This window comes from Oncorhynchus mykiss, chromosome 2 (genome assembly GCF_013265735.2).
Source record: "Oncorhynchus mykiss isolate Arlee chromosome 2, USDA_OmykA_1.1, whole genome shotgun sequence".
In the NCBI taxonomy this organism is placed as follows: domain Eukaryota; kingdom Metazoa; phylum Chordata; class Actinopteri; order Salmoniformes; family Salmonidae; genus Oncorhynchus; species Oncorhynchus mykiss.
Window position 1 is genome coordinate 44,845,933 of NC_048566.1, and position 26,040 is coordinate 44,871,972.

General features: G+C 44.2%; 1 protein-coding gene across 7 annotated transcripts in view; it reads right to left on the reverse strand.

Annotated features, from left to right (window-relative positions):
- The window catches only part of LOC110501618 (membrane-associated guanylate kinase, WW and PDZ domain-containing protein 2), a 315,743-nt gene that overhangs the window by 88,535 nt on the left and 201,168 nt on the right, over positions 1-26,040 (reverse strand). For all 7 annotated transcript variants that reach the window (XM_036949610.1, XM_036949600.1, XM_036949632.1 and 4 more), the window contains exons 10-11: positions 3,298-3,815; positions 2,921-3,092 (exon numbers count right to left, since the gene is read on the reverse strand). In XM_036949610.1, coding sequence (XP_036805505.1) covers positions 2,921-3,092; positions 3,298-3,815 — 690 coding nt within the window. The remainder of the gene's footprint in view (positions 1-2,920; positions 3,093-3,297; positions 3,816-26,040) is intronic.

Here is a 26,040-nt window from a genome sequence, read left to right on the forward strand (position 1 = left end):
CAATAAATAGGCCGTGGTGGCGAAGTAATTACAATATACCAATTAAACACTGTAGTGAAGATGAATGTGCAAGTGGAGATACTGGGGTGCAAAAGAGCAAGATAAATAAATGAATACAGTATGGGGATGAGGTAGTTGGATGGGCTATTTACAGACGGGCTATGTACAGGTGCAGTGATCTGTGAGCTGCTCTGACAGCTGGTGCTTAAAGCTAGTGAGGGAGATATGAGTCTCCAATTTCAGTGATTTTTGTAGTTCGTTCCAGTCATTGGCAGCAGAGAACTGAAAGGAAAGGCGGCCAATGGGGGAATTGACTTTGGGGGTGACTAGTGAGATATACCTGCTGGAGCGCTTGCTACGGGTTTGTGCTGCTATGGTGACCAGTGAGCTGACATAAGGCAGGGCTTTACCTAGCAGAGACTTGTAGATGACCTGGAGTCAGTGGGTTTGGCGACAAGTATGAAGCGAGGGCCAGCCAACGAGAGAGTACAGGTCGCAATGGTGGGTAGTATATGGAGCTTTGGTGACAACACGGATGGCACTGTGATAGACTGCATCCAATTTGTTGAGTAGAGTGTTGGAGGCTATTTTGTAAATTACATCACCGAAGTCGAGGATCGGTAGGATGGTCAGTTTTACGAGGGTATGTTTGGCAGCATGAGAGAAGGATGCTTTGTTGTGAAATAGGAAGCCGATTCTAGATTTAATTTTGGATTGGAGACGCTTAATGTGAGTCTGGAAGGAGAGTTTACAGTCTAACCAGACACCTAGGTATTTGTAGTTGTCCACATATTCTAAGTCAGAACCGTCCAGAGTAGGGATGCTGGACGGATGGGCAGGTGCGGGCAGCGATCGGATGAAGAGCATGCATTTAGTTTTACTTGCATTTAAGAGCAGTTGGAGGCCACAGAATGAGAGTTGTATTGCTTTGAAACTAACCTGGAGGTTAGTTAACACAGCGTCTTAAGAAGGGCCAGAAGTATACAGAATGGTATCTATCTTGCTCCTTATCAGTCTTTCGGTATTGCGCTGAATTTGGTGTCTGCTTGTTTCCCGAGGCTCCGCAATTGCATCACGCCCTCCATACAGAGCCTCTGATCACATTTTCTGATCAAGCATCAATTGTGTTGCAGTAGTGTGACAATGACGGCAGCTGCAGCAGCTGTTATTAACATGAAGGTTGATGTATATATATATTTTTGAGCAGTGTATATACTGTATATATATATATACACAGTATGCCACTCCACAGAGGATTATCTAGAAAAAGCAGTGGAGATGCGCATTAGGTTTCCAAGAAGAGGCTATTCGTCACAATGTGTGGATGAAGCTTTTAATTGGCATTGGAAAAAACCCGAGATGAGCTGTTACAAAAAAGACCCGCTAAAGCTAAAGAACACTCCGTAATGTTCACAACTACGTATACTTTGAACTCGCGAAAAGTGGGAGGTGTGGATAAGAAACACTGGCATATTTTATTATCGGACCCAGCTTTGCCGGCTGAATATAAAAATCCACCACTTATTGTGTATAGGAGAGATCGCAATTTATGCGATAAGTTGGTTCATGCCAACAGCCAGCCACAAAATAAAATCATCCAGGCCCTTTTACGCTCTCTACCAAATGGTAGCTATTCATGCAGAGGATGTGCACAGTGCAACAATATGATGAAGTGTGAATATTTCTGCCATCCACACACAGGAAAACAGTTCCAAATAAATTAAATTATTAGGTGTTCCACCACCCATGTTATTTACATGATTAAATGTCCTTGTGGGCTCTGCTATGTTGGTAAAACCTCTCGTTCTCTCAAACAGAGAATTAGTGAACATACAAGTTAAATCAGGAGAAACGACAGGGATTATCCAGTCGCAGTACATTTCAATGACCTGAAGCATAACATTTCTACCTTTTAGATTTTGTGGCATGGAGAAAGTTAAGATATCAGACAGGGGAGGGGATATCAATAATACTCTGAGTAAAAGAGAACGTTTTTGGATTTTCACCCTCCAGACATCATTTTCTAAAGGACTTAATGATGAAATGCCTATGTATATGTTATGTTCTGAATTTGAACATGAATTATGTGCCTATTTAAGATTTATCTTTTTTTCGTACGATGTACCCAATAACTAATGAAAACTTGCTATGTCCTCATTGTGGTTTTACGCCTTATTTATACACTTTTGTAATATTTATGAAATGCATATTGTTAAATTTGGTAACACTTATTTGTTTTTCCTTTGCCTCCAACCCCATTCGATGTGTGGAACGGATGTGGGTGGGGCTAGGTCTACATAAGGGTGCAAATTTCATTTATTTATGTTTTATTCACAAAAGCTCCCAGGAAGGCCGTGAGGCCGATACGTAAGCTTATTAAATATCAGTGATACTATCAAGAGCAGTGTGCGGTTTCCTTTGTCCTTCAACTTGAAGAAACGTTAAAAGTTCTTGAAATTCTCCAGATTGACTGACCTTCATGTCTTAAAGTAATGATGGACTGTCGTTTATCTTTGCTTATTTGAGCCGTTCTTGCCATAATATGGACGATTGCCTCAAACGCATTAAGAAGGAAAGAAATTTCACAAATGTGACCTGTTTCAGGAAACTAGGCGTACGTTGTAGGTCAGTATTTCACAGGAGAGCTGTTTGAATGTAACCTTAAACTTAACACTTTTTTGGTTACTACATGATTCCATATGTTATTTCATAGTTTTGATATCTTCACTATTATTCAACAATGTAGAAAATAGTAAAAAATTAAGAAAAACCCTGGAATGAGTAGGTGTGTCCAAATGTTTTGACTGGTACTGTATGTATATATATGTCCCCTCCACTTCTAAAACCAAAGTTGCGCCCCTGGTGAAAAGGGTAATATAGACAGTCAGAGAAAGGCTATTCAAGAGACAAAGCGACTTACCTGCCCCTCCTCCTCTCTGTATGAGTAGCGTGGCCTCGGCTCCGACAGAACACTCTTTGAGCAGCTCCACCACACGTCCATGTCCTGCCCCCACAACACCCTGCTGGTTCACCTCCAGGATTAGGTCTCCTTCACTCAGACCCACTCCGCCCTGTACACCCGGCTCCAACACCTGTACAACACAGAACATAGTCAAGTATGAGGATGGAAAAGTAGGAGTGATGACAGACAGACAGGCAGACTGATGAAAGGACAGATGGGCGGACAGAGAGATCAATAGAATACACAAGGCTACATTTACAACATACTGAGAGTAACGAGAGTAACACCCCAAAAAAGTAACACCACACGAGAGTAGCACGAGAGTAACACCCCACCTGTTTGACACACTGCCCAGTGGAGCTGTCGGCGATGGTGAATCCGAACCCCTCTGCCCCCTTCACAATGGTTACGGTCAGCAGCTCTGCCCCCTGGATCACGCCCCCGGCAATCCCTGTCGCCCCCGACGATGCCATGGAGATGTTGTCGTCGTGCGGTGTCATGGCCTGTGCAGACCGGACGGTGGTGGGAGGTAGTGAGGACCCATCAAGGTGGGGTGCCCCTGGCTGTGTTAGAGCCTGGGGAGGGAGCTGGGAGCTCAGGGAGAGGTACTCCAGGTAAGGGTCATAGCTACTGCGCCCATTCATCACCAGGGTTCGGTGTTCCAGACCCATGGGGGTCAGGGAGGCACTGGTGGACGCCCCAATAGAGTCCTCAGGGTCAAATGGTAGGGGGTATCCCCGGCAGAGGACCAGGGTGACGCTCTGGCCGATGGGCACGGACTGAAAGAGTTTGACCACGTCGGCGTGCGTTGTGCCCAGGCAACAGATGTCATTGATGTAGACTATGACGTCACCTGAAAGGGGAGGAAGCAGAGATCTTGTTCAGTAGTCATCAAACGGAAGAAGAGGGTCTGAATCAGGGAGGACATGTCAAATAAGAATTTAATTTTAATACTTTTTTGCTAAATATTTTAAACATTTTCTATTGCGTTCCTTAAACAACAAGGCCGGGGAGATTGGACAGAGAGGATGTCATACAAACCCAAGGGTAGAATTTGTTTCTGTGTGTGTGTGTGTGTGTGTGTGCAACAGGGTCAGAATGTACAGGCACCCATCAATCACACTACAAAGGTACTGCTATGCCAACCTCGGCATGGTTAACGAACACAAACACACTCACACACACTCCTTTCATTTCCATAATGTAAAAGAGATCCATGTTGAGCTTATGGCTCCTCTCCAGTCAGAATAGTGTCAGAATCAGGGTGACATCACAACCATACACTGAGTGTTCTCAGAACAATCTCAATTCAGGGAATGGACTTTACATGGTGTCAAAAGTGTTCCATTGGGATGCTGGCCCATGTTGAAGCCAATTCTTCCCACAGTTGTCAAGTTGGCTGGATGTCCTTCAGGTTGTGGACCATTGTTGATACCTATGGGAAACTGTGGAGCATGAATTTAACTAGGCAAGTTAGTTAAGAACAAATTATTATTTACGATGTCGGCCTACCCTGGCCAAACCCAGACAAAGCTAGGCCAATTGTGTGCCACCTTATGGGACGACCAATCACGGCTAGTTGTGATACAGACTGGAATTGAACAATGGTCTGTAGTGACGCCTCTATCACTGAGATGCAGTGCCTTAGACCGCTGTGCCACTCGGGAGCCCCCCACCAAAAAATTCAGAAAAACCCATCAGCATTGCAGTATTTTTTTTTTTTTTTTGTACCTTTATTTAACTAGGCAAGTCAGTTTTAAGAACAAATTCTTATTTTCAATGACGGCCTTGACACAAACCGGTGCGTCTGGCACCTAATACCCCGTTCAAAAGCACTTGCCTAGTCATCCTCTGAATGGCACACATACACAATCCATGTCTCAATCATCTCAAGGCTTAAAAATCCTTCTTTAACCTGTCTTGTCCCCTTCAGCTACACTGATGGAGTGGATTTAACAAGTGACATCAATAAGGGATCATTGCTTTCCCCTGCATTCACCTTATCTGTCTATGTCATGGAAAGAGCCGGTGTTCTTAATGTTTTGTACACTTAGTGTATATGACTAATGCATAATAGGGATGCATAAGCAGGGATTAATATTTTCCCAAAAATCTATCAAGTTTCAATACTGGGAATAATTCATATTTATCCTGAGAGTCCCGGAAATACCGCAAAAACTGGAAGTGCCCATTTAAAGCATTTTAAACCGAAGTATGGTCACTATGCCAGGGTCCCCCCAAAATAAAATGATTGCTGCGCCACTATGTCAAGATTTCACAGCAAGTGAAACTGATATTCGGTAATGACAGACTAGTTTTGATTGCCAGTGACATTGTTGAGAATTGAGAAACAGGCCATTTATTATTTCAGCGCATTTCAGCAGTTAGGCTATCTCAACACAGAACGCACTCAGGATGCACAGAGCACACCATGAGTAACACCATGTTGAATTATTCAAACTTTGTAACGGCAGTCAAGCAAAAGTCAAATGAGCAAAGTTGCTAAGCTTACTATATAACCTCCGATGAACGACAAAATATCTCCTATTTGGCACAATCAAGTTGATAACTATACAGATGGGAGATCATCTCATGAATAACGGGGAGAAAAAGAGAAGAGAGGAAATTGTTTAAATATCAAGGTATCTTAACGTGCACCAACTTTGTTTAAAAAATGTTTTATAGCAGTATTTTGACATGCATAGTTGAGATGTGCTTTGATAATGCAACCTATGGATTACAGAATAAAGTTAGGAATTTGCGTGCGAGACAGGATGTTTTGTTTCATTGGGATGATAGGAAAATAGCCTAGGCTCTATCAATAGATATATAATATACTTGATTCAGGCTACATTATTGCATGCTAAATGTCTCTGATCAGTGATAGATGAGCAAACAAATAAATTAGCTACCCCTTCCACTTGTCGAGCCAGCGATCAATTAACCAAATATGTGACCCACCATCTCTTTTCAGTCTTAAGTTCCAAAATTTGAAATGGTGTTTTTTACATTGGATAAAAGTACAGACTCAGAGCTTCTAAATTGTAGATCATACACTGTAGTTGGAGGGAACATGGGGAAGTAAAGCTGCTTTAAAAGTTCATACATTCATAATCCCATTTAGGATAAAAGGGCATTCAAACATTTTGCTGTGATTTTCACAATTGATTTATTACACATTTCTGGAAAACATACATTTAGAAAAGGAATACTTTTACCAAATTGCCAAAATGGATTCTCTGAACATTATCTCACTAACTTACACCATTAGGCAAACCATTAACAGTTTTAAATGGCCTATTGTTATATAATAAAGATAAACATTCAGATTGAACAGCTACAGTGCTGCTTTTTGCTTATGCCCATTTAGCATTGTAGACCCACTCATATCTTAAAGAATTCACATGGGAACACATGACAGTGGCCATGTGCTAAAGCATGAGGAAGTGCTTAACAAAATAAAGTGTTATATATTATATATATAATATATATATATATATATATATATATATATATATATATATATATATATATATATATATATATGTCAACAAGAAAATACTTTATTAACTTATATTGCTAAAGGTAGTAGCCTTAGGAAAAACTTAACACACAAACGCGTAAAGGTAAAAACACTAACTAGACCTAGGCCTATTTCATAATGTCCTTTGAGTATCATTGGTTCAGGTCATGTTATGATATGAACAAAGGAATCTATCCTGAGAGCATGCTGTATTTCTGTCCTACCATGTAATATCCATGGCATTTTATTTAAAAAGTCCTGATCTTCTCTAAAATATATGTTTGCTGGGTTGTTTCGCATCTCTGGGAGGAAGGACGTCAACATTGCACAGCAACTGAAACCTGGATACATCTGAGTGAAAGCTCCTTGGCCACAACACCACCAGGCTCCAGACAATTGAAGCTGTAAAGAAGGAAAGCAATACAGTAAAACCTTGCATACCAGCAATAACATGAATTGATCCCCAAGTTCAAGCAAAAAGCTCAAAGTACAAAGAAAATACCTGAAGTGTTGCTTGTTCACTCTCAATCATCTCCTTGTACTGTTGGCAGGTTAATGCTGGAAGATCAATTCTAGAAAAATAGGTTAAAACATGAATTAATTATTTTCCTATAGCCTGTTGACTGCTACAGCTGTACTAAAATGACCTATACACACTTAACCTGTTTCCAGCCAACAATGGCAATGCAGACACTACAAGGTAGCTAGCAAGATTTAGGAAACATTTAGCTACATAATTACTTGCTGGCTAGATGTAAATGTTATTCATCTAGCTAGCCAGATAGTTGGACATGCAAGAAAATTACCTCGAAATCTATAACCCAATAATCCATCTGTAAAAGATGGCTTGTTGCCGGACGAAGCAAGCCATAACATTACCTGTATGCAACTGTCTAGCTAGCTATCTATCTAGGTATATAGCTAACAATAACTAGCAATGAAAACAACCTTTTGATACAGTTGAGACAATAACGTTTGCAGGTGTAGCTATCTTGGCATTTTAACTGTACACTCTTACCTGTGTATGGATTATGATGATTCACGGCAGACAATCACTTTCAAAATAATTCTTCCCACTCGGCATCAACCAGTCCAGACGGCTTTAGCCACAGAAGACAGAGCTGTGTCGATACCAGCAGCTGTATTCAGGACAACACTGGTATTCGAAAGCTGTAGCTATACTTTGCATCTAATCCATGATGAAAGTATTGGTAAATCGAATGGATCTTTCAAATATCCGTGGAAGCAGAGAGCACCCACACACACAACCACCCACGCACACCCCCACACACAAATGGACACCTCCCTCACAGCAATGCCACAAGTCAAATAGGCCAGATAATCAAGTTAATCAAGTTGTACTAGTCAACATTGACGGTATACAAATGGTATGCATCGTCAAAATAAATGTTTACTTGCAGGTTCCTTCTAAACTGTTCTACAAACAAAATTCCACTTTGACATTATGGCGTATTGTGTGTAAACAAATCAGTCATACAAAATCTCAATTTAATCATTTTTTAATTCAGGCTGTAATACAACAAAATTAGGAAAAGTAAAGGCGGTGTGAATACTTTCTGAAGACAGTGTTGCAGGGCTGTTAGGGCTGTTGCGGTGACTGTATTACCACCACACCGGCAGTCACGAGTCATGGAAGGCAGTCAAATTCCAAGTGACAGTGGCGAAAATATAATCAAATACAACATGAACATGAATTGTCCGCGAAGGGGCTAAACCACCGAAGCGCGGCTCGACACCATTAGAGCGAGACCAGCTGCGCTTGGCCCGCGACTGGAAAATGCTAGCTGACATTGGCCGGCAACTTGTGTTTCCTCCGGAGATCGCAACCACCACCCTAAGACCTGACATGGTGCTCTGGTCCCGTTCACTCAAGAAGGTCTTCATCATTGAGCTCACAGTACCCTGGGAGGACTCAGTAGATGAGGCTTATGAGCGAAAGCATCTGCGCTATGCCGATCTAGCTGCCGAAGCACGGCATCATGGCTGGAACACAGAAGTCCGACCAGTGGAGGTGGGCTGCAGAGGTTTTGTGGCAACATCTACAACCAGACTGCTTAGAGACCTTGGAATTAAGGGCCAGAGCCAGCGTTCGGCAATCAAAGCTATATCGGAGGCGGCAGAAGGCAGCAGTCAGTGGCTCTGGATGAAGAGGAAAGACCCCAGCTGGGCCCCGAAGTGAGAGGGCCAGGAGGTATGCGGTCAACAATGCTTGACTCAGGGAGGAGGATGCCCCTGCCATGCATAGACCCATGGGATGTTGGCTATCATCAACAAGGCAACTCCTATGACTAATTGGGAATGGGACGCAAGCGTAGGATTGATCACCCTGTCGCTGGCCGCCTTTGGGGAGGGTGTATAGTGTGAAAGGCCGAAACACCCTAGGAACCAAAGGTACACTACTGATGATGCGCTCCCCAAATTTCACCAGGCTCACTGTTCATTAACTCTTGGAAGTGCTTGCACAAAGGATAGTAACATCTCATCCTGTGTTCTTGGAATCTGAATATCTGGACTTGTCCAGTGACTGCTGAGAAAGATCAGCTGACAACAGGGGAAAGTCTTTGTGGCGGCACGGAGAGACGGCTGACAGGAGGGAATAGACCCCACTGGGACAGTCATGGGGTAGCTTCCCATTTCTGTAGTTTCCCATGCTTCGCAGTATGTTGGAAACACCCGCTTTTAGCTACAGAAAGTCAACATACGAGAATACCCCTAGAGTCTGCGAGAGCGGGGGCGGAAGATGACTCATCGGCTGACAACATGGTAACGACTGGACCGGAAACGACGAGTAATGAGAGCACAGCACAAGAGAACACCACAGCAACTGTCACAAGTTCTGCTGCAACAGCGGGCCACAAACAGATGCAGGTATGTGTCTGTGGTTGGAGGAAAGTTACATCACACCATGGGTTGAGGATCCACCAGGGGAAGAAGGGGTGTTTGGGTAAAGAGAGACAGAGGCCTCGCATTGATTACTTTCTGCGAAAGCGATCAAATCAGTCGAATGAAGCACAGCAACTGGACGCAAACCATAGTTTGCAGTGCATCAGCACCACTGTCATGGAGGACGTAAACTCAAGCACCGAAGTAACAACTGAGGTGGAACCAACAACAGGAGTGGAACTCACCGAGCCTCCCAGACCTGCAGTCGAGAGGAGACTACCAGGGCACAGGCCGTATGTGAAGTGGCCTGGCGCCAGTGACAAGAAGTTGTGGGAAACAGTGAATACTGACCTTACCTTGACCCTCGAGAAACTTCGAGGCACAGTGGAGAAGAAGTTGGAGAGGATGGGGGACATTATCTATGAGTACGGGACAGAAAGATTTGGAGTGGAAGAGGCAAAAGGCGGGAGAAAGGTTCCAACCCCACCAGTTTCCAGGAGGCAACAAGAAATCAAGCGCCTCGTTCAAGAAAGGCGACAGCTTAAGAAACAGTGGAAGAAGGCCTCGGAAGTGGAAAAGGAGGGCATAGAGGCACTTCAGGCTGATATCAAAACCCGGTTGGCATCCCTCCGCAGAGCAGAGAACCTACGGAAACCCAGAAGGAAGAAAGAACAAACTAGAACTCGATTCTATAAAGATCCCTTCAAGTTCCTTAAAAGTCTCTTCACGAAGGAAAAAAGTGGAGCTCTAAAAACAACAAAGAAAGACCTAGAGGAGCACCTGAGAACAACAAACTTTGACTCAAAGCGACATGAACATCTGGCCATCCCATCAGATATCCCACCCATTGAACCCCCGGAACATCATATTGAGACCAGCCCTCCGACATGGAAAGAGGTGGAAAACACAGTTTGACGGGCAAGAACAGCATCAGCCCCGGGGCCAAATGGAGTCCCGTACAAAGTGTATAAGAACGCACCAGACGTCCTGAGGTTCCTCTGGAGGCTTATGAGAACAGCTTGGAAAAATAAGATAATACCCAAAGTGTGGCGTAGGGCAGGCGGGGTCCTGATCCCTAAGGAGAAGGATGCAGTGAACATCAGCCAATTCCGCCCAATCTCCTTACTGAATGTCGAGGGTAAAATCTTCTTTAGGGCCATTGCCCAGAGGATGGCCGAGTACCTGCAAAGGAATGCGTACGTCGATACATCTGTACAGAAGGCAGGAATATCAGGGTTCTCTGGCTGCTTGGAACATTCCAGCATGATCTGGCACCAGATCCAAATGGCCAAGGTGGAAAAAAGGGACCTCCATGTAGTCTTTCTTGACCTCGCCAATGCATTTGGCTCTGTGCACCATGAACTCCTGTGGTCTGCCTTCAGATTTTTCCACATACCGGACACCATCACAACCCTGGTGAAGTCGTACTTCCAGGATCTGCAGTTCTGCTTTACCACCTCAGAGTTCACCACCTCATGGCAGTGCCTGAATGTAGGTATAATGGCGGGATGTACCATTTCTCCGTTGGCATTCATAATGGCAATGGAGGTTATCATCAGATCCTCAAAATGGGTTGCTGGTGGACAGCGAGTCGACTCTGGTTTCCGCCTCCCTCCACTCAGAGCCTACATGGACGACATTACAACATTGACCACCACTGTCCCATGCACCAGGAGACTGCTCAGAAAACTCGAGGAGAACATCAGCTGGGCCCATATGAAGATTAAACCATCCAAGTCACGCAGCATCTCGATTGTGAAGGGAGTACTCTCTGACCTGAAATTCTTCATCGGAGATGACCAAATCCCAACAGTGTCTGAGCAGCCGGTAAAAAGCCTTGGAAGGTGGTATGATGCAAGCCTGAAGGACAAAGACCAGGTGCAACAGCTGTGCAAAGACATCAGTAGTAGCCTACAGTCCATCGACAACACCCAGCTACCTGGAAAGTTAAAGGCCTGGTGTCTGCAGTTTGGTCTCCTACCCCGGGTGTTGTGGCCCTTAGCAGTGTATGAGGTTCCAATCTCAACAGTGGAGAAGATGGAAAGAGGAGTCACAGGCTACTTAAAGAAGTGGCTCGGAGTTCCACGATGCCTTACCACCATAGGCCTCTATGGAGATGGTGTCCTCAAGCTGCCCCTCACCAGTCTAACAGAGGAATTCAAGTGTTCAAAAACCAGGCTCCAGATGACACTGAATGAATCTCGAGACCCAGTGGTGAGCAACAACGCGCCGACCTTGGCAACTGGGCGCAAATGGAGGCCAGGAAAAGCAGTCCAGGAGGCAACAGCAGCCCTCAGACATGCTGACATTGTGGGTCATGTTCAGCAAGGGAGAGGAGGCCTTGGGCTAACTAGCCGTGCTGCTTGGAGTAAGGCCACTGCACCAGAGCGGCGGAAGATGGTAGTGCAGGAAGTACGCCATCAGGAGGAGGCTGCAAGGTGGGCCAAGGCAGTCTCTCTTTCCAAACAGGGACAGTGGACTCGATGGGACAGTGTGGAGAAGAGGAAGATAAGCTGGAAGGATCTGTGGGCCATGGAAGCGAGGCGGTTGAGCTTCTCCATCAGAGCAACATATGAAGTCCTTCCAACACCAGTTAATCTTCACCAATGGTATGGTGAAGATCCGGACTGTGCCCTCTGTTCCATGCCAGCCAACCTCAGGCACATTCTCACAGGGTGTAAAACAAGCCTCACTCAAGGACGCTACACTTGGCGTCACAACCAAGTCCTTAAAAACCTTGCGTCCGCCCTGGAGGACAAGCGAGCTGCCACCAACTCCCTACCACCCCCAGCAGCATCACATCCCTTACGGACAAACTTTGTCCGCGAAGGGGCTAAACCACCGAAGCGCGGCTCGACACCATTAGAGCGAGACCAGCTGCGCTTGGCCCGCGACTGGAAAATGCTAGCTGACATTGGCCGGCAACTTGTGTTTCCTCCGGAGATCGCAACCACCACCCTAAGACCTGACATGGTGCTCTGGTCCCGTTCACTCAAGAAGGTCTTCATCATTGAGCTCACAGTACCCTGGGAGGACTCAGTAGATGAGGCTTATGAGCGAAAGCATCTGCGCTATGCCGATCTAGCTGCCGAAGCACGGCATCATGGCTGGAACACAGAAGTCCGACCAGTGGAGGTGGGCTGCAGAGGTTTTGTGGCAACATCTACAACCAGACTGCTTAGAGACCTTGGAATTAAGGGCCAGAGCCAGCGTTCGGCAATCAAAGCTATATCGGAGGCGGCAGAAGGCAGCAGTCAGTGGCTCTGGATGAAGAGGAAAGACCCCAGCTGGGCCCCGAAGAGAGAGGGCCAGGAGGTATGCGGTCAACAATGCTTGACTCAGGGAGGAGGATGCCCCTGCCATGCATAGACCCATGGGATGTTGGCTATCATCAACAAGGCAACTCCTATGACTAATTGGGAATGGGACGCAAGCGTAGGATTGATCACCCTGTCGCTGGCCGCCTTTGGGGAGGGTGTATAGTGTGAAAGGCCGAAACACCCTAGGAACCAAAGGTACACTACTGATGATGCGCTCCCCAAATTTCACCAGGCTCACTGTTCATTAACTCTTGGAAGTGCTTGCACAAAGGATAGTAACATCTCATCCTGTGTTCTTGGAATCTGAGCGCCCATGAGCTCATGTTGCTCAACATTTCTATAGGCTATGCAATTGCAAGAGAAAACAGAGTGATGGTCTCTATTAAAAAGAGGAGGATCACATCAACTTTCTATTGAGAAGGCCTACTATATTTATTTTGTAACTTTCCTTATACTTCCTCAGGATTGGTGGGTCCCCTGCGGGACGGTTACACTAATGTAGGCTAATGCGATTAACATGAGGTTGTAAGCAACAAGAACATTTCCCAGTACATAGACATACAGTGGGGCAAACAAGTATTTAGTCAGCCACCAATTGTGCAAGTTCCCCCACTTAAAAAGATGAGAGAGGCCTATAATTTTCACCATAGGTACACTTCAACTATGACAGACAAAATGAGAAAAAAAATCCAGAAAATCACATTGTAGGATTTTTTATGAATTTATTTGCAAATTATGGTGGAAAATATGTATTTGGTCAATAACAAAAGTTTATCTCAATACTTTGTTATATACCCTTTGTTGGCAATGACATAGGTCAAACATTTTCTCTAAGTCTTCACAAGGTTTTCACACACTGTTGCTGGTATTTTGGCCCATTCCTACATGCAGATCTCCTCTAGAGCAGTGATGTTTTGGGGCTGTTGCTGGGCAACACAGACTTTCAACTCCCTCCAAAGATTTTCTATGGGGTTGAGATCTGGAGACTGTCTAGGCCACTCCAGGACCTTAAAATGCTTCTTACGAAGCCACTCCTTCGTTGACCGGGCGGTGTGTTTGGGATCATTGTCATGCTGAAAGACCCAGCCACGTTTCATCTTCAATGCCCTTGCTGATGGAAGGAGGTTTTCACTCAAAATCTCACGATACATGGCCCAATTCATTCTTTCCCTTACACGGATCAGTCGTCCTGGTCCCTTTGCAGAAAAACAGCCCCATGATGTTTCCACCCTCATGCTTCACCCCCAGGTATGGTGTTCTTTGGATGTAACTCAGCATTCTTTGTCCTGCAAACACGACGAGTTGAGTTTTTACCAAAAAGTTATATTTTGATTTCATCTGATCATATGACATGCTCCCAATCTTCTTCTGGATCATCCAAATGCTCTCTAGCAAACTTCAGACGGGCCTGGACATGTACTGGCTTAAGCAGGGGGACACGTCTGGCACTGCAGGAATTGAGTCCCTGGCGGCGTAGTGTGTTACTGATGTTAGGCTTTGTTACTTTGGTCCCAGCTCTCTGCAGGTCATTCGCTAGGTCCCCCCGTGTGGTTCTAGGATTTTTGCTCACCGTTCTTGTGATCATTTTGACCCCACGGGGTGAGATCTTGCGTGGAGTCCCAGATCGAGGGAGGTTATCAGTGGTCTTGTATGTCTTCCATTTCCTAATAATTGCTACCACAGTTGATTTCTTCAAACCAAGCTGCCTACCTATTGCAGATTCAGTCTTCCCAACCTGGTGCAGGTCTACAATTTTGTTTCTGGTGTCCTTTGACAGCTCTTTAGTCTTGGCCATAGTGGAGTTTGGAGTGTGACTGTTTGAGGTTGTGGACAGGTGTTTTTTATACCTATAATACCTTAACCTCTCTGATCTCCCAAACCCGGATCCGGTATCGTGACTACAGCCTCAAGCTCATTACCATAACGCAACGTTAACTATTCATGAAAATCGCAAATGAAATGAAATAAATATGCCATCTCGCAAGCTTAGCCTTTTGTAAACAACACTGTCATCTCAGATTTTCAAAATATGCTTCTCAACCATAGGAAAACAATAATTTGTGTAAAAGTAGCTAGCTAGCGTAGCATTTAGCGTTAGCATTAGCGTTAGCATCCAGCACGCAACATTTCAACAAAAACATAAAAAGTTTTTAATTATTAATTTTAATTATGAGATTACTGTTGTTTTGAATTTGGCGCCCTGCACTTTCACTGGCTGTTGTCATATCATTCCCGTTAGCGGGATCTCAGCCCTAAGAGTAAACAAATTAGGCACATTTGGGCAGTCTTGATACAAATTTTGAACAGAAATGCAATGGTTCATTGGATCGGTCTAAAACTTTGCACATACATTGCTGCCATCTAGAGGCCCATATTTAAATGGCACTTGGGCTGGAATAATATATATTTGCCCTTTCTTTTGCATTTAAAAGATGATAATACAAAAAACGGTTGTTTTTTTCTTTGTATTATATTTTACCAGATCTAATGTGATATATTATCCTACATTCCTTTCACATTTCCACAAACTTCACAGTGTTTCCATTCAAATGGTACCAATAACTGGTTCCAAGAAAATTGTGCACTCTCATCAAACAATATCATGCTATTCTTTCATTGTATTAGCTACTGTAAATTGGATGAACATGAAGTTAAGATTTTTACCAATATCAGATATGTCTATGTCCTGGGACATTTTCTTGTTACTTACAACCTCATGCTAATCACATTAGCCTACATTAGTTCAACCGTCAAGTGGAAGGGACATCGATCCTGAAGAAGTTTTCAAAACATTTACAACAGGAGTATAGCCTATCTGGCTTGCATGTATTTGTATTTATTATGGATCCCTTTTCCTGGTGTCCAGCAAAATTACACACAATGTGTGTGAATGTGTATGCATGTTTCTGTTGCTTCATAGCCCCCGCTGTTCCATAAGGTGTATTTTTATCTGTTTCTTAAATCTAAATGTACTGCTTGCATCAGTTACTTGATGTGGAATAGAGTTCCATGTAGTCATGGCTCTCTGTAGTACTGTGTGCCTCTCTTAGTCTGTTCTGGACCAGGGGACAGTGAAGAGACCTCTTGTGGCATGTCTTGTGGGGTATGCATGGGAGTCCGAGCTGTGCGCCAGTAGTTCAAACAGACAGCTCTGTGCATTCATCATGTCAATAGCTCACATAAATACAAGTGGTGATAAAGTCAATCTCTGCTCCACTTTGAGCCAAGAGAGAAGTCCCTTTTTATGGTACCTGATCACAAGACTGAACAGTTGTCCAGGTGCGACAAAAATAGGGCCCAGATAAATAATGTAGGACATGCCTTATTTATAGTGCTGTTGAGAAGGTAGTTTAGCGCTTTATTATGGACAGACTTCTCCCCATTTTAGTAACTGCTGTATCAATAGGTTTTGACCATGAACGTTTACAATCCAGGGTTACTCCAAGGAGTTTAGTCATCTCAACTTGCTCAATTTCCACATTATTTATTACAGGATTCCGTTGAGGTTTAGGGTTTAGTGAATGTTTTGTCCCAAATACAATGCATTTAGTTTTAGAAATATTTAGGACTAACATACTCCTTGCCACACACTCTGAAACTAACTGCAGCTCTTTGTTAAGTGTTAGTCATTTCATTCGCTGGGGTAGCTGACATGTATAGTGTTGAGTCATCCGCATACATAGAGACACTGGCTTTACTCAAAGTTAGTAAAGATTGAAAAAAGTAAGGGGCCTAGACAGCTGCCCTGAGGAATTTCTGATACTACCTGGATTATGTTGGAGAGGCTTAACAGAACACAGAGGGTGTTCTTTAATGTAACTCTTTATCCACAATACAGCAGGGGGTGTAAAGCCATAACACATGTTTTTCCAGCAGCACACTATGGTTGATAACGTCAAAAGCTGCACTGAAAGTATAAGAAAACAGCCCCCACAATAATTTTATAAATTTCTCTCAGCCAATCATCAGTCATTTGTGTAAGTGTTGTGCTTGTCGAATGTCCTTCCCTATAAGAAAGGTGAAAGTTTGTTGTCAATTTGTTTATGTTAAAATCGCATTCTATCTGGTCCAACACAATTTTTTTCAAACGTTTACTGAGGGTTGGAAACAGGCTGATTGGTGGGCTATTATGGTCTCCCCAGTGCCACAGTGCTAGACACGTCACTACAGACCCGGGTTTTTTCCCGGGCTGTATAATAAGCGGCCTTGATCGGGAGTCCCATAGGGCGCGCACAATTAGCCCAGCATCGTCCGGGTTAGTGGAGAGTTTGGCTGGGTTAAATAGAGGTTAAAAATATATGTACACTGCTCAAAAAAATAAAGGGAACACTAAAATAACACATCCTAGATCTGAATGAATGAAATATTCTTATTAAATACTTTTTTCTTCACATAGTTGAATGTGCTGACAACAAAATCACACAAAAATTATCAATGGAAATCAAATTTATCAACCCATGGAGGTCTGGATTTGGAGTCACACTCAAAATTAAAGTGGAAAACCACACTACAGGCTGATCCAACTTTGATGTAATGTCCTTAAAACAAGTCAAAATGAGGCTCAGTAGTGTGTGTGGCCTCCACGTGCCTATATGACCTCCCTACAACGCCTGGGCATGCTCCTGATGAGGTGGCGGATGGTCTCCTGAGGGATCTCCTCCCAGACCTGGACTAAAGCATCCGCCAACTCCTGGACAGTCTGTGGTGCAACTTGGTGGTGGATGGAGCGAGACATGATGTCCCAGATGTGCTCAATTGGATTCAGGTCTGGGGAATGGGCGGGCCAGTCCATAGAATCAATGCCTTCCTCAGGAACTGCTGACATTCTCCAGCCACATGAGGTCTAGCATTGTCTTGCATTAGGAGGAACCCAGGGCCAACCTCACAAGCAGGTTGGCCCAGCACAAGAGGTCTGAGGATCTCATCTCGGTACCTAATGGCAGTAAGGCTACCTCTGGCGAGCACATGGAGGGCTGTGCGGCTCCCCAAAGAAATGCCACCCCACACCATGACTGACCCACCGCCAAACCAGTCATGCTGGAGGATGTTGCAGGCAGCAGAACGTTCTCCACGGCGTCTCCAGACTCTGTCACGTGCTCAGTGTGAACCTGCTTTCATCTGTGATGAGCACAGGGCGCCAGTGGCGAATTTACCAATCTTGGTGTTCTCTGGCAAATGCCAAACGTCCTGCACGGTGTTTGGCTGTAAGCACTACCCCCACCTGTGGACGTCGGGCCCTCATACCACCCTCATGGAGTCTGTTTCTGACCGTTTGAGCAGACACATGCACATTTGTGGCCTGCTGGAGGTCATTTTGCAGGGCTCTGGCAGTGCTCCTCCTTGCACAAAGGCAGAGGTAGCGGTCCTGCTGCTGGGTTGTTGCCCTCCTACGGCCTCCTCCACATCTCCTGATGTACTTGCCTGTCTCCTGGTAGCGCCTCCATGCCCTGGACACTACGCTGACAGACACAGCAAACCTTCTTGCCACAGCTCGCATTGATGTGCCATCCTGGATGAGCTGCACTACCTGAGCCTCCTGTGTGGGTTGTAGACTCCGTCTCATGCTACCACTAGAGTGAAACAACCGCCAGCATTCAAAAGTGACCAAAACATCAGCCAGGAAGCACAGGAACTGAGAAGTGGTCTGTGGTCTCCACCTGCTGAACCACTCCTTTATTGGGGGTGTCTTGCCGTTTGCCTATAATTTCCACCTGTTGTCTATTCCATTTGCACAACAGCATGTGAAATGTATTGTCAATCAGTGTTGCTTCCTAAGTGGACAGTTTGATTTCACAGAAGTGTGATTGACTTGGAGTTACATTGTGTTGTTTAAGTGTTCCCTTTATTTTTTGAGCAGTGTATATATATTTTAGCCAGTAAAGGTGGCTTTACTATTCTTAGGTAACGGAATGACTTTTGCTTCACACCAAGCCTGGGGGCACACACTTTATAGTAGGCTTAAATTGAATATATGGCAAATAGGAGTGGCAATATCGTCTGCTATTATCCTCAGTAATTTTCCATCCAAGTTGTCAGACCTCGGTGGTTTGTCATTGTTGATAGACAAGTATTTCACCTCCACCACACTCACTTTACGGAATGAAAAATTACAATGCTTGTCTTTCATAATTTGGTCAGATATAATTTGATGCATAGTGTCAGCCTTTGTTGCTGGCATGTCAAGTTTTCTAATCTTGCCAATGAAAAAAATCATGAAAGTTGTTATCAGTGGGTTTTTTGATGAATGAGCTATCTGATTCAATGAATGTTGGAGGTAAGTTTGACTTTTTTATTTTTTTTATTTTATTTTATTTTTTACAAATTTTGATTTAATTAAGGTGCTCCAAAGCTTTTTACTATCATTCTTCGTCATTTATCTTAGTTTCATACTATAGTTTCTTAATCTTTTTATTAGGATTAGTCACATGATTTCTCAATTTTCAATATGTTTGCCAATCGATTGTGCAACCAGACTTATTTGCCATTCCTTCTGTTTCATCCCTCTCCACCATACAATTTTTAAATTCCTCATCAATCCAGTAATTTTCTTAATGGGTGCATGCTTATTAGTAACTGGAATAAGCAATTTCATAAATGTGTCAAGTGCAGCATATGTTTGCTCCTTATTGTACACTACGGACCAACATATATTCTTTACATCAACAACATAGGAATCACTACAAAACTTATTGTATGACCTCTTATACACTATATTAGGCCCAGCCTTTGGAACATTGGTTTACCTAGATATGGATACTATATTGTGATCTCTACATCTGATGGATCTGGGTACTGATTTCAAGCAAATTTCTGCAGCATTAGTAAAGTTGTGATCAATACATGCTGATGAATTCATTCCTGTGCTGTTTGTAACTATCCTGGTTGGTTGACTGATAACCTGAACCAGGTTGCAAGCACTGGTTACAGTTCAAAGCTTTTCTTGAGTGGTCAGCTTGTTGAAAGCCAGTCAATATTGAAATCACCCAGGAGATATATCTCTCTGTTGATATCTGTTACAGATACAGGTATCCTGTGTGTGTATTTTCTTTCCTTCTGCCCTATTCACAGGTGCCGCCAATCAGTCACCAATCAGTCGCTAATCTGAAGACACACCTGCTCCTTTTCCCTTACCCAATCACATCCCCTTTCCCTTGTTTTAAAAGCATCCCAATTAGTTTTCTCTGGAGAGCTCTCTTTTGTTTTTGCAACCACATGTCACGTTGTCTGTTAACCTGTGAGTATTGCTTTGTTATGGTGTTTGTTTGACGATGGGAAAAGGGGGTACCAAGAAAAGTCGCCCATGAGCATACACTACCCATAGGTAAATATTGTCTAAAGGACATTAGTTAGAACTGGGTGGACCATCCACTGGGTTGTGTTTAAAAAAAATAAACCCTGAGTGTTTGTTTGTAAATAAGTTGTACGTTTTCACTGTTATAATTTGCATGAGTTATGTTACGGGTCTCGTTTCCATCCCCCCCTAGACTGCAGGGCCAAAGAGATTCGTAACTATCACATACATTATCAAGCATTCACACAGGTTATCCAGATACTGACTGTTAGCACTTGGTGGTTTATAGCAGCTTCCCACCAGAATGGGCTTTAGGTGAGGAAGATTAATCTGTAGCCAAATTACTTCAATATTACTGAACATGAGATCCTCTAATCTTTACAGGAATGTTTTTCTGAAAATAAACAGCAACAGCTCCACCATTGGCATTACTATGTTTTCTGAAAATGTTATAACCTTGTATTGCTACCACTTTATCAACAGTATAATAAGTGAGTTTCAGAGAGTCAGAATATGAATGTCATCTGTTACAAGCAAATTATTTTTCATCAACTTTTTGTCTTAAGCTGCATATGTTAACGTGGGCTATTTTGAGCACTTCTTCTGGGATGCTTGCATAGTTTTCATTGCATTACTGGGACGTTTAGCAGAAGTAGATATGCTCATGTTATTTATGTTAGTGCAGGGTGATGCACACAGTGGACTTCCTCCTAGGGTATACCGCCTCAGTGCTAACAGTATACATCTGGTTCATAGGCACATAAAACAGCTGTAGGATCAGCAGAGGCATTCAGGGCAGCTAGAGGGACAAATTAGGTTACTTTGTGTCTACCAACGCCCCTGGTGTGCACTTGCTGAAGAATTATGACAACTCTGCATCACAATGGTAGGGATTAGCTGGGCTTGGGTCAATGATAAGTCATTGTCTCAATGCAGCCTTATGCTGTGAAAGGATCCAGGAAACCCAAATGATTTGGGTGGATCCCATCCTCATAAAACATGTTTTGTTTCCAAAAGGTATTGAAATTGTCAACAAAAGTTACACCCATTGAGCTTGCATTAATCACGTAGCCAGTTGTAAAGAAAACCCTGCTAGTGTTCAATGCCACGATTCAGAGAGGGCACTTGGCCAGATACGATGGTTATTTTGTTGGTGTCTAGCAATCAGCTCTTAAATCCAGTTTCAACTGTTTAGAGCTGCCCTTAAATGTCGTTAAAACCCATATGGACTACGATATAATCGATTTCGATGTCTTGACATAGAACATTTGGGTGCAGCCTAGTAATGTAATTTACTCAAGCTCTGGGAGAGGACATTGTTTTTGCACCAGGAACAGTATTTCTTACCATGGAGCTGCCCAAAATCAAGCTTCACAGGATTCGGAGAACCCTTTATGGATGGGCGAGAGGCAGGATAACTTGAGCCCGTTGCTCCTGGTGCAGGCCTCTGACAGATGGAAAAGCCCCGCTCGATCGAGAGCAGGGACAGATTTCCAATGTCAACTTCAAAATTGTAGAAGTAGGCACTGTAGCTCCAGTGACCAAAGGTGCATCAAGATCAGGCTCCAGGACTGTGAAACTATTCGTTTGTATCCTCTCTGGGTTTCTCGTTAGGAGTGTAGACTGCTTTGCGGAAGGCCGCTGTCTACGGCTTCCATGGCTTGTGGGATGCGACCAACGTTGATTGCCTTGCTCCTCTTGCTGTGCTCCTTTGACTCCGCTATCAGATGGGGGAGCTCTGTGCAAAATGGGCCAGTGAGAACTACAGACGACAAGGCTGAGATGCGTCCAACGAGCGTGAACACCGTCCAGCCACAGGCGTAGAAAATGTAAACATTCTACTCTTGCGTTTCCCCCAGTTTCTTACGTAGGCTGGCGATCAAGGAAGCCACCTCAAGCTTATAACCCTTGCATTGGAACTCTGAGTGATCCGGTTTGTGCTGAAACAAAGCTTAGTAGATGCAGCTCCTGCTTCGTTAGCTTGATGGCTAGCAGTTTAGCGTCCCTGTCAAGCAGGCTTCAACCTGAGAATGAACCACAGGAAAAGCGTCCCCGATGACGTATTTTTTCCCATACCCCGGTTTCGAGACAGGTGCATGATAATGGGTTAATTCTAAATCAAAATAAATGTCACACACATACTATTTAGTGTTTGTAAAGACAAGATTAAATCAAGAATATTCTGATGGATGACAATATTAGCCTGCCACTGAAATATATAGTATCACTTGTGAATGATGCCCAGCTTAAGGCAAGAAACAATTCCTTTTCGAATCATACTCTCACCTCGTGTAGCCAAGCCTATAGGCCTATACAATGCATTCGTAAAGTATTCAGATCCCTTAACTTTTTCCACATTTTGTTACATTAGCCTTATTCAAAAATGTATGAAATTAAACATGTTTCTCATCAATCTACACACAATACCTCAATGACAAAGCAAAAACAGTTATAGCTTTTTTTATTTTAGCAAATCTGTAAAAACAGATACCTTATTTATATAAATATTCAGACCCTTTGCTATGAGACTCGAAATTGAGCTCAGGTGCATCCTGTTTCCATTGATCATCCTTGAGATGTTTCTACAACTTGATTAGAGTCCATCTGTTGTAAATTCAATTGATTGGACATGACTTGGAAAGGCACAAACCTGTCTATATAAGGTCCCACAGTTCACAGTGCATGTCAGAGCAAAAACTAAGCCATGAGGTCGAAGGAATTGTCCGTAGAGATCCGAGACAGGTTTGTGTCGAGGCACAGATCTGGGGAAGGGTACCAACACATTTATTTAGCATTGAAGGTCCAAGAACACAGTGGCCCCATCATTCTTTAAATGGAAGAAGTTTGGAACCACCAAGATTCTTCCTAGAGCTGGCCGCCCGGCCAAACTGAGCAATCGGGGGAGAATGGCCTTGGTCTCACTAAAGTCTGAGATTTCCGAGTTTCCAGTCCACAATCAAAAGCTACGGTAGATATAACGTGATTTGATGTCATTTTATCAGTGGCCAATGACCTTGAGCCTTCTTGGATGGGCACTTCTAATGTAACTCTATGGCAGCACCCAAGGGGCTTGAATTTTCGAGCTCTCCCTGTAGATTTTGCAGTGAGGTAGTGTCCTCATGAGTAACAGAACGCTGAGCCAATCACAGCGCAACTAGAGAACATTACCAACCCCTACGCTCCGTATTTTCTGCTGGCTGCCCCACCACCATAGAAAGCACTGAGCGAGGCTGAAACGCCAGTATTTTGGAGCTGCCTTACTCAAGAAAGCAAAAAAGAGACAGTGTGTATGCTTCTTTATTAACACAATGATTTTAATGTATTTGTTACATTGTTTGCAAACTTGTGACATGTATTAATGCCAAAATAACATGCAAAACATGCAAAATATGTAAATAATTTAATAATAATAACCAGTCCTGATGGGTCACCAACACAGAATAACCTCATGTGCGCACGCCCTCAAATTGTTTGGGGAAAGTATCCTTTCAATTTTTACTTAGTTTTGTTAAATTGTATTCTATATACTATAATGCCACGGAATTCTAACAATCTTGTCTGCTAAATTAACTAGCGTAGCCCACAGCCATATGGCATAGGCAGATCAGTACCATCAAACGACCACCCCTCATCACTGTCAAACGCTCCCTAAAACACTTCTGTGAGCAGGCCTTTCTAATCGACCTGGCCCGGGTATCCTGGAAGGACATTGACCTCATCCCGTCAGTTGAGGATGCCTGGTCTTTCTTTAAAAGTAACTTCCTCACCATTTTAGATAAGCATGCTCCGTTCAAAAAATGCAGAACTAAGAACAGATATAGCCCCTGGTTCACTCCAGACCTGACTGCCCTCGACCAGCACAAAAACATCCTGTGGCGGACTGCACTAACATCGAATAGTCCCCGCGATATGCAACTGTTCAGGGAAGTCAGGAACCAATACACACAGTCAGTCAGGAAAGCTAAAGCCAACTTCTTCAGGCAGAAGTTTGCATCCTGTAGCTCCAACTCCAAAAAGTTCTGGGACACTGAAGTCCATGGAGAACAAGAGCACCTCCTCCCAGCTGCCCACTGCACTGAGGCTAGGTAACACGGTCACCACCGATAAATCCATGATTATCGAAAACTTCAACAAGCATTTCTCAACGGCTGGCCATGCCTTCCGCCTGGCTACTCCAACCTCGGCCAACAGCTCCCCCCCCCCCCGCAGCTACTCGCCCAAGCCTCTCCAGGTTCTCCTTTACCCAAATCCAGATAGCAGATGTTCTGAAAGAGCTGCAAAACCTGGACCCGTACAAATCAGCTGGGCTTGACAATCTGGACCCTCTATTCCTGAAACTATCCGCCGCCATTGTCGCAACCCCTATTACCAGCCTGTTCAACCTCTCTTTCATATCGTCTGAGATCCCCAAGGATTGGAAAGCTGCCGCAGTCATCCCCCTCTTCAAAGGGGGCGACACCCTGGACCCAAACTGTTACAGACCTATATCCATCCTGCCCTGCCTATCTAAGGTCTTCGAAAGCCAAGTCGACAAACAGGTCACTGACCATCTTGAATCCCACCGTACCTTCTCCGCTGTGCAATCTGGTTTCCGAGCCGGTCACGGGTGTACCTCAGCCACGCTCAAGGTACTAAACGATATCATAACCGCCATCGATAAAAGACAGTACTGTGCAGCCGTCTTCATAGACCTTGCCAAGGCTTTCGACTCTGTCAATCACCGTATTCTTATCGGCAGACTCAGTAGCCTCGGTTTTTCGGATGACTGCCTTGCCTGGTTCACCAATTACTTTGCAGACAGAGTTCAGTGTGTCAAATCGGAGGGCATGCTGTCCGGTCCTCTGGCAGTCTCTATGGGGGTGCCACAGGGTTCAATTCTCGGGCCGACTCTTTTCTCTGTATATATCAATGATGTTTCTCATGCTGCGGGCGATTCCCTGATCCACCTCTACGCAGACGACACCATTCTATATACTTCCGGCCCGTCCTTGGACACTGTGCTATCTAACCTCCAAACGAGCTTCAATGCCATACAGCACTCCTTCCGTGGCCTCCAACTGCTCTTAAACGCTAGTAAAACCAAATGCATGCTTTTCAACCGTTCGCTGCCTGCACCCGCACGCCTGACCAGCATCACCACCCTGGATGGTTCCGACCTTGAATATGTGGACATCTATAAGTACCTAGGTGTCTGGCTAGACTCTAAACTCTCCTTCCAGACTCATATCAAACATCTCCAATCGAAAATCAAATCAAGAGTCGGCTTTCTATTCCGCAACAAAGCCTCCTTCACTCACGCCGCCAAACTTACCCTAGTAAAACTGACTATCCTACCGATCCTCGACTTCGGCGATGTCATCTACAAAATTGCTTCCAACACTCTACTCAGCAAACTGGATGCAGTTTATCACGGTGCCATCCGTTTTGTCACTAAAGCACCTTATACCACCCACCACTGCGACTTGTATGCTCTAGTCGGCTGGCCCTCGCTACATATTCGTCGCCAGACCCACTGGCTCCAGGTCATCTACAAGTCCATGCTAGGTAAAGCTCCGCCTTATCTCAGTTCACTGGTTACGATGGCAACACCCATCCGTAGCACGCGCTCCAGCAGGTGTATCTCACTGATCATCCCTAAAGCCAACACCTCATTTGGCCGCCTTTCGTTCCAGTTCTCTGCTGCCTGTGACTGGAACGAATTGCAAAAATCGCTGAAGTTGGAGACTTTTATCTCCCTCACCAACTTCAAACATCTGCTATCTGAGCAGCTAACCGATCGCTGCAGCTGTACATAGTCTATTGGTAAATAGCCCACCCATTTTCACCTACCTCATCCCCATACTGTTTTTATTTATTTATTTTTCTGCTCTTTTGCACACCAATATCTCTACCTGTACATAACCATCTGATCATTTATCACTCCAGTGTTAATCTGCATAATTGTAATTATTTCCCTACCTTCTCATGCCTTTTGCACACAATGTATATATAGACTCCCCTTTTTTCTACTGTGTTATTGACTTGTCAATTGTTTACTCCA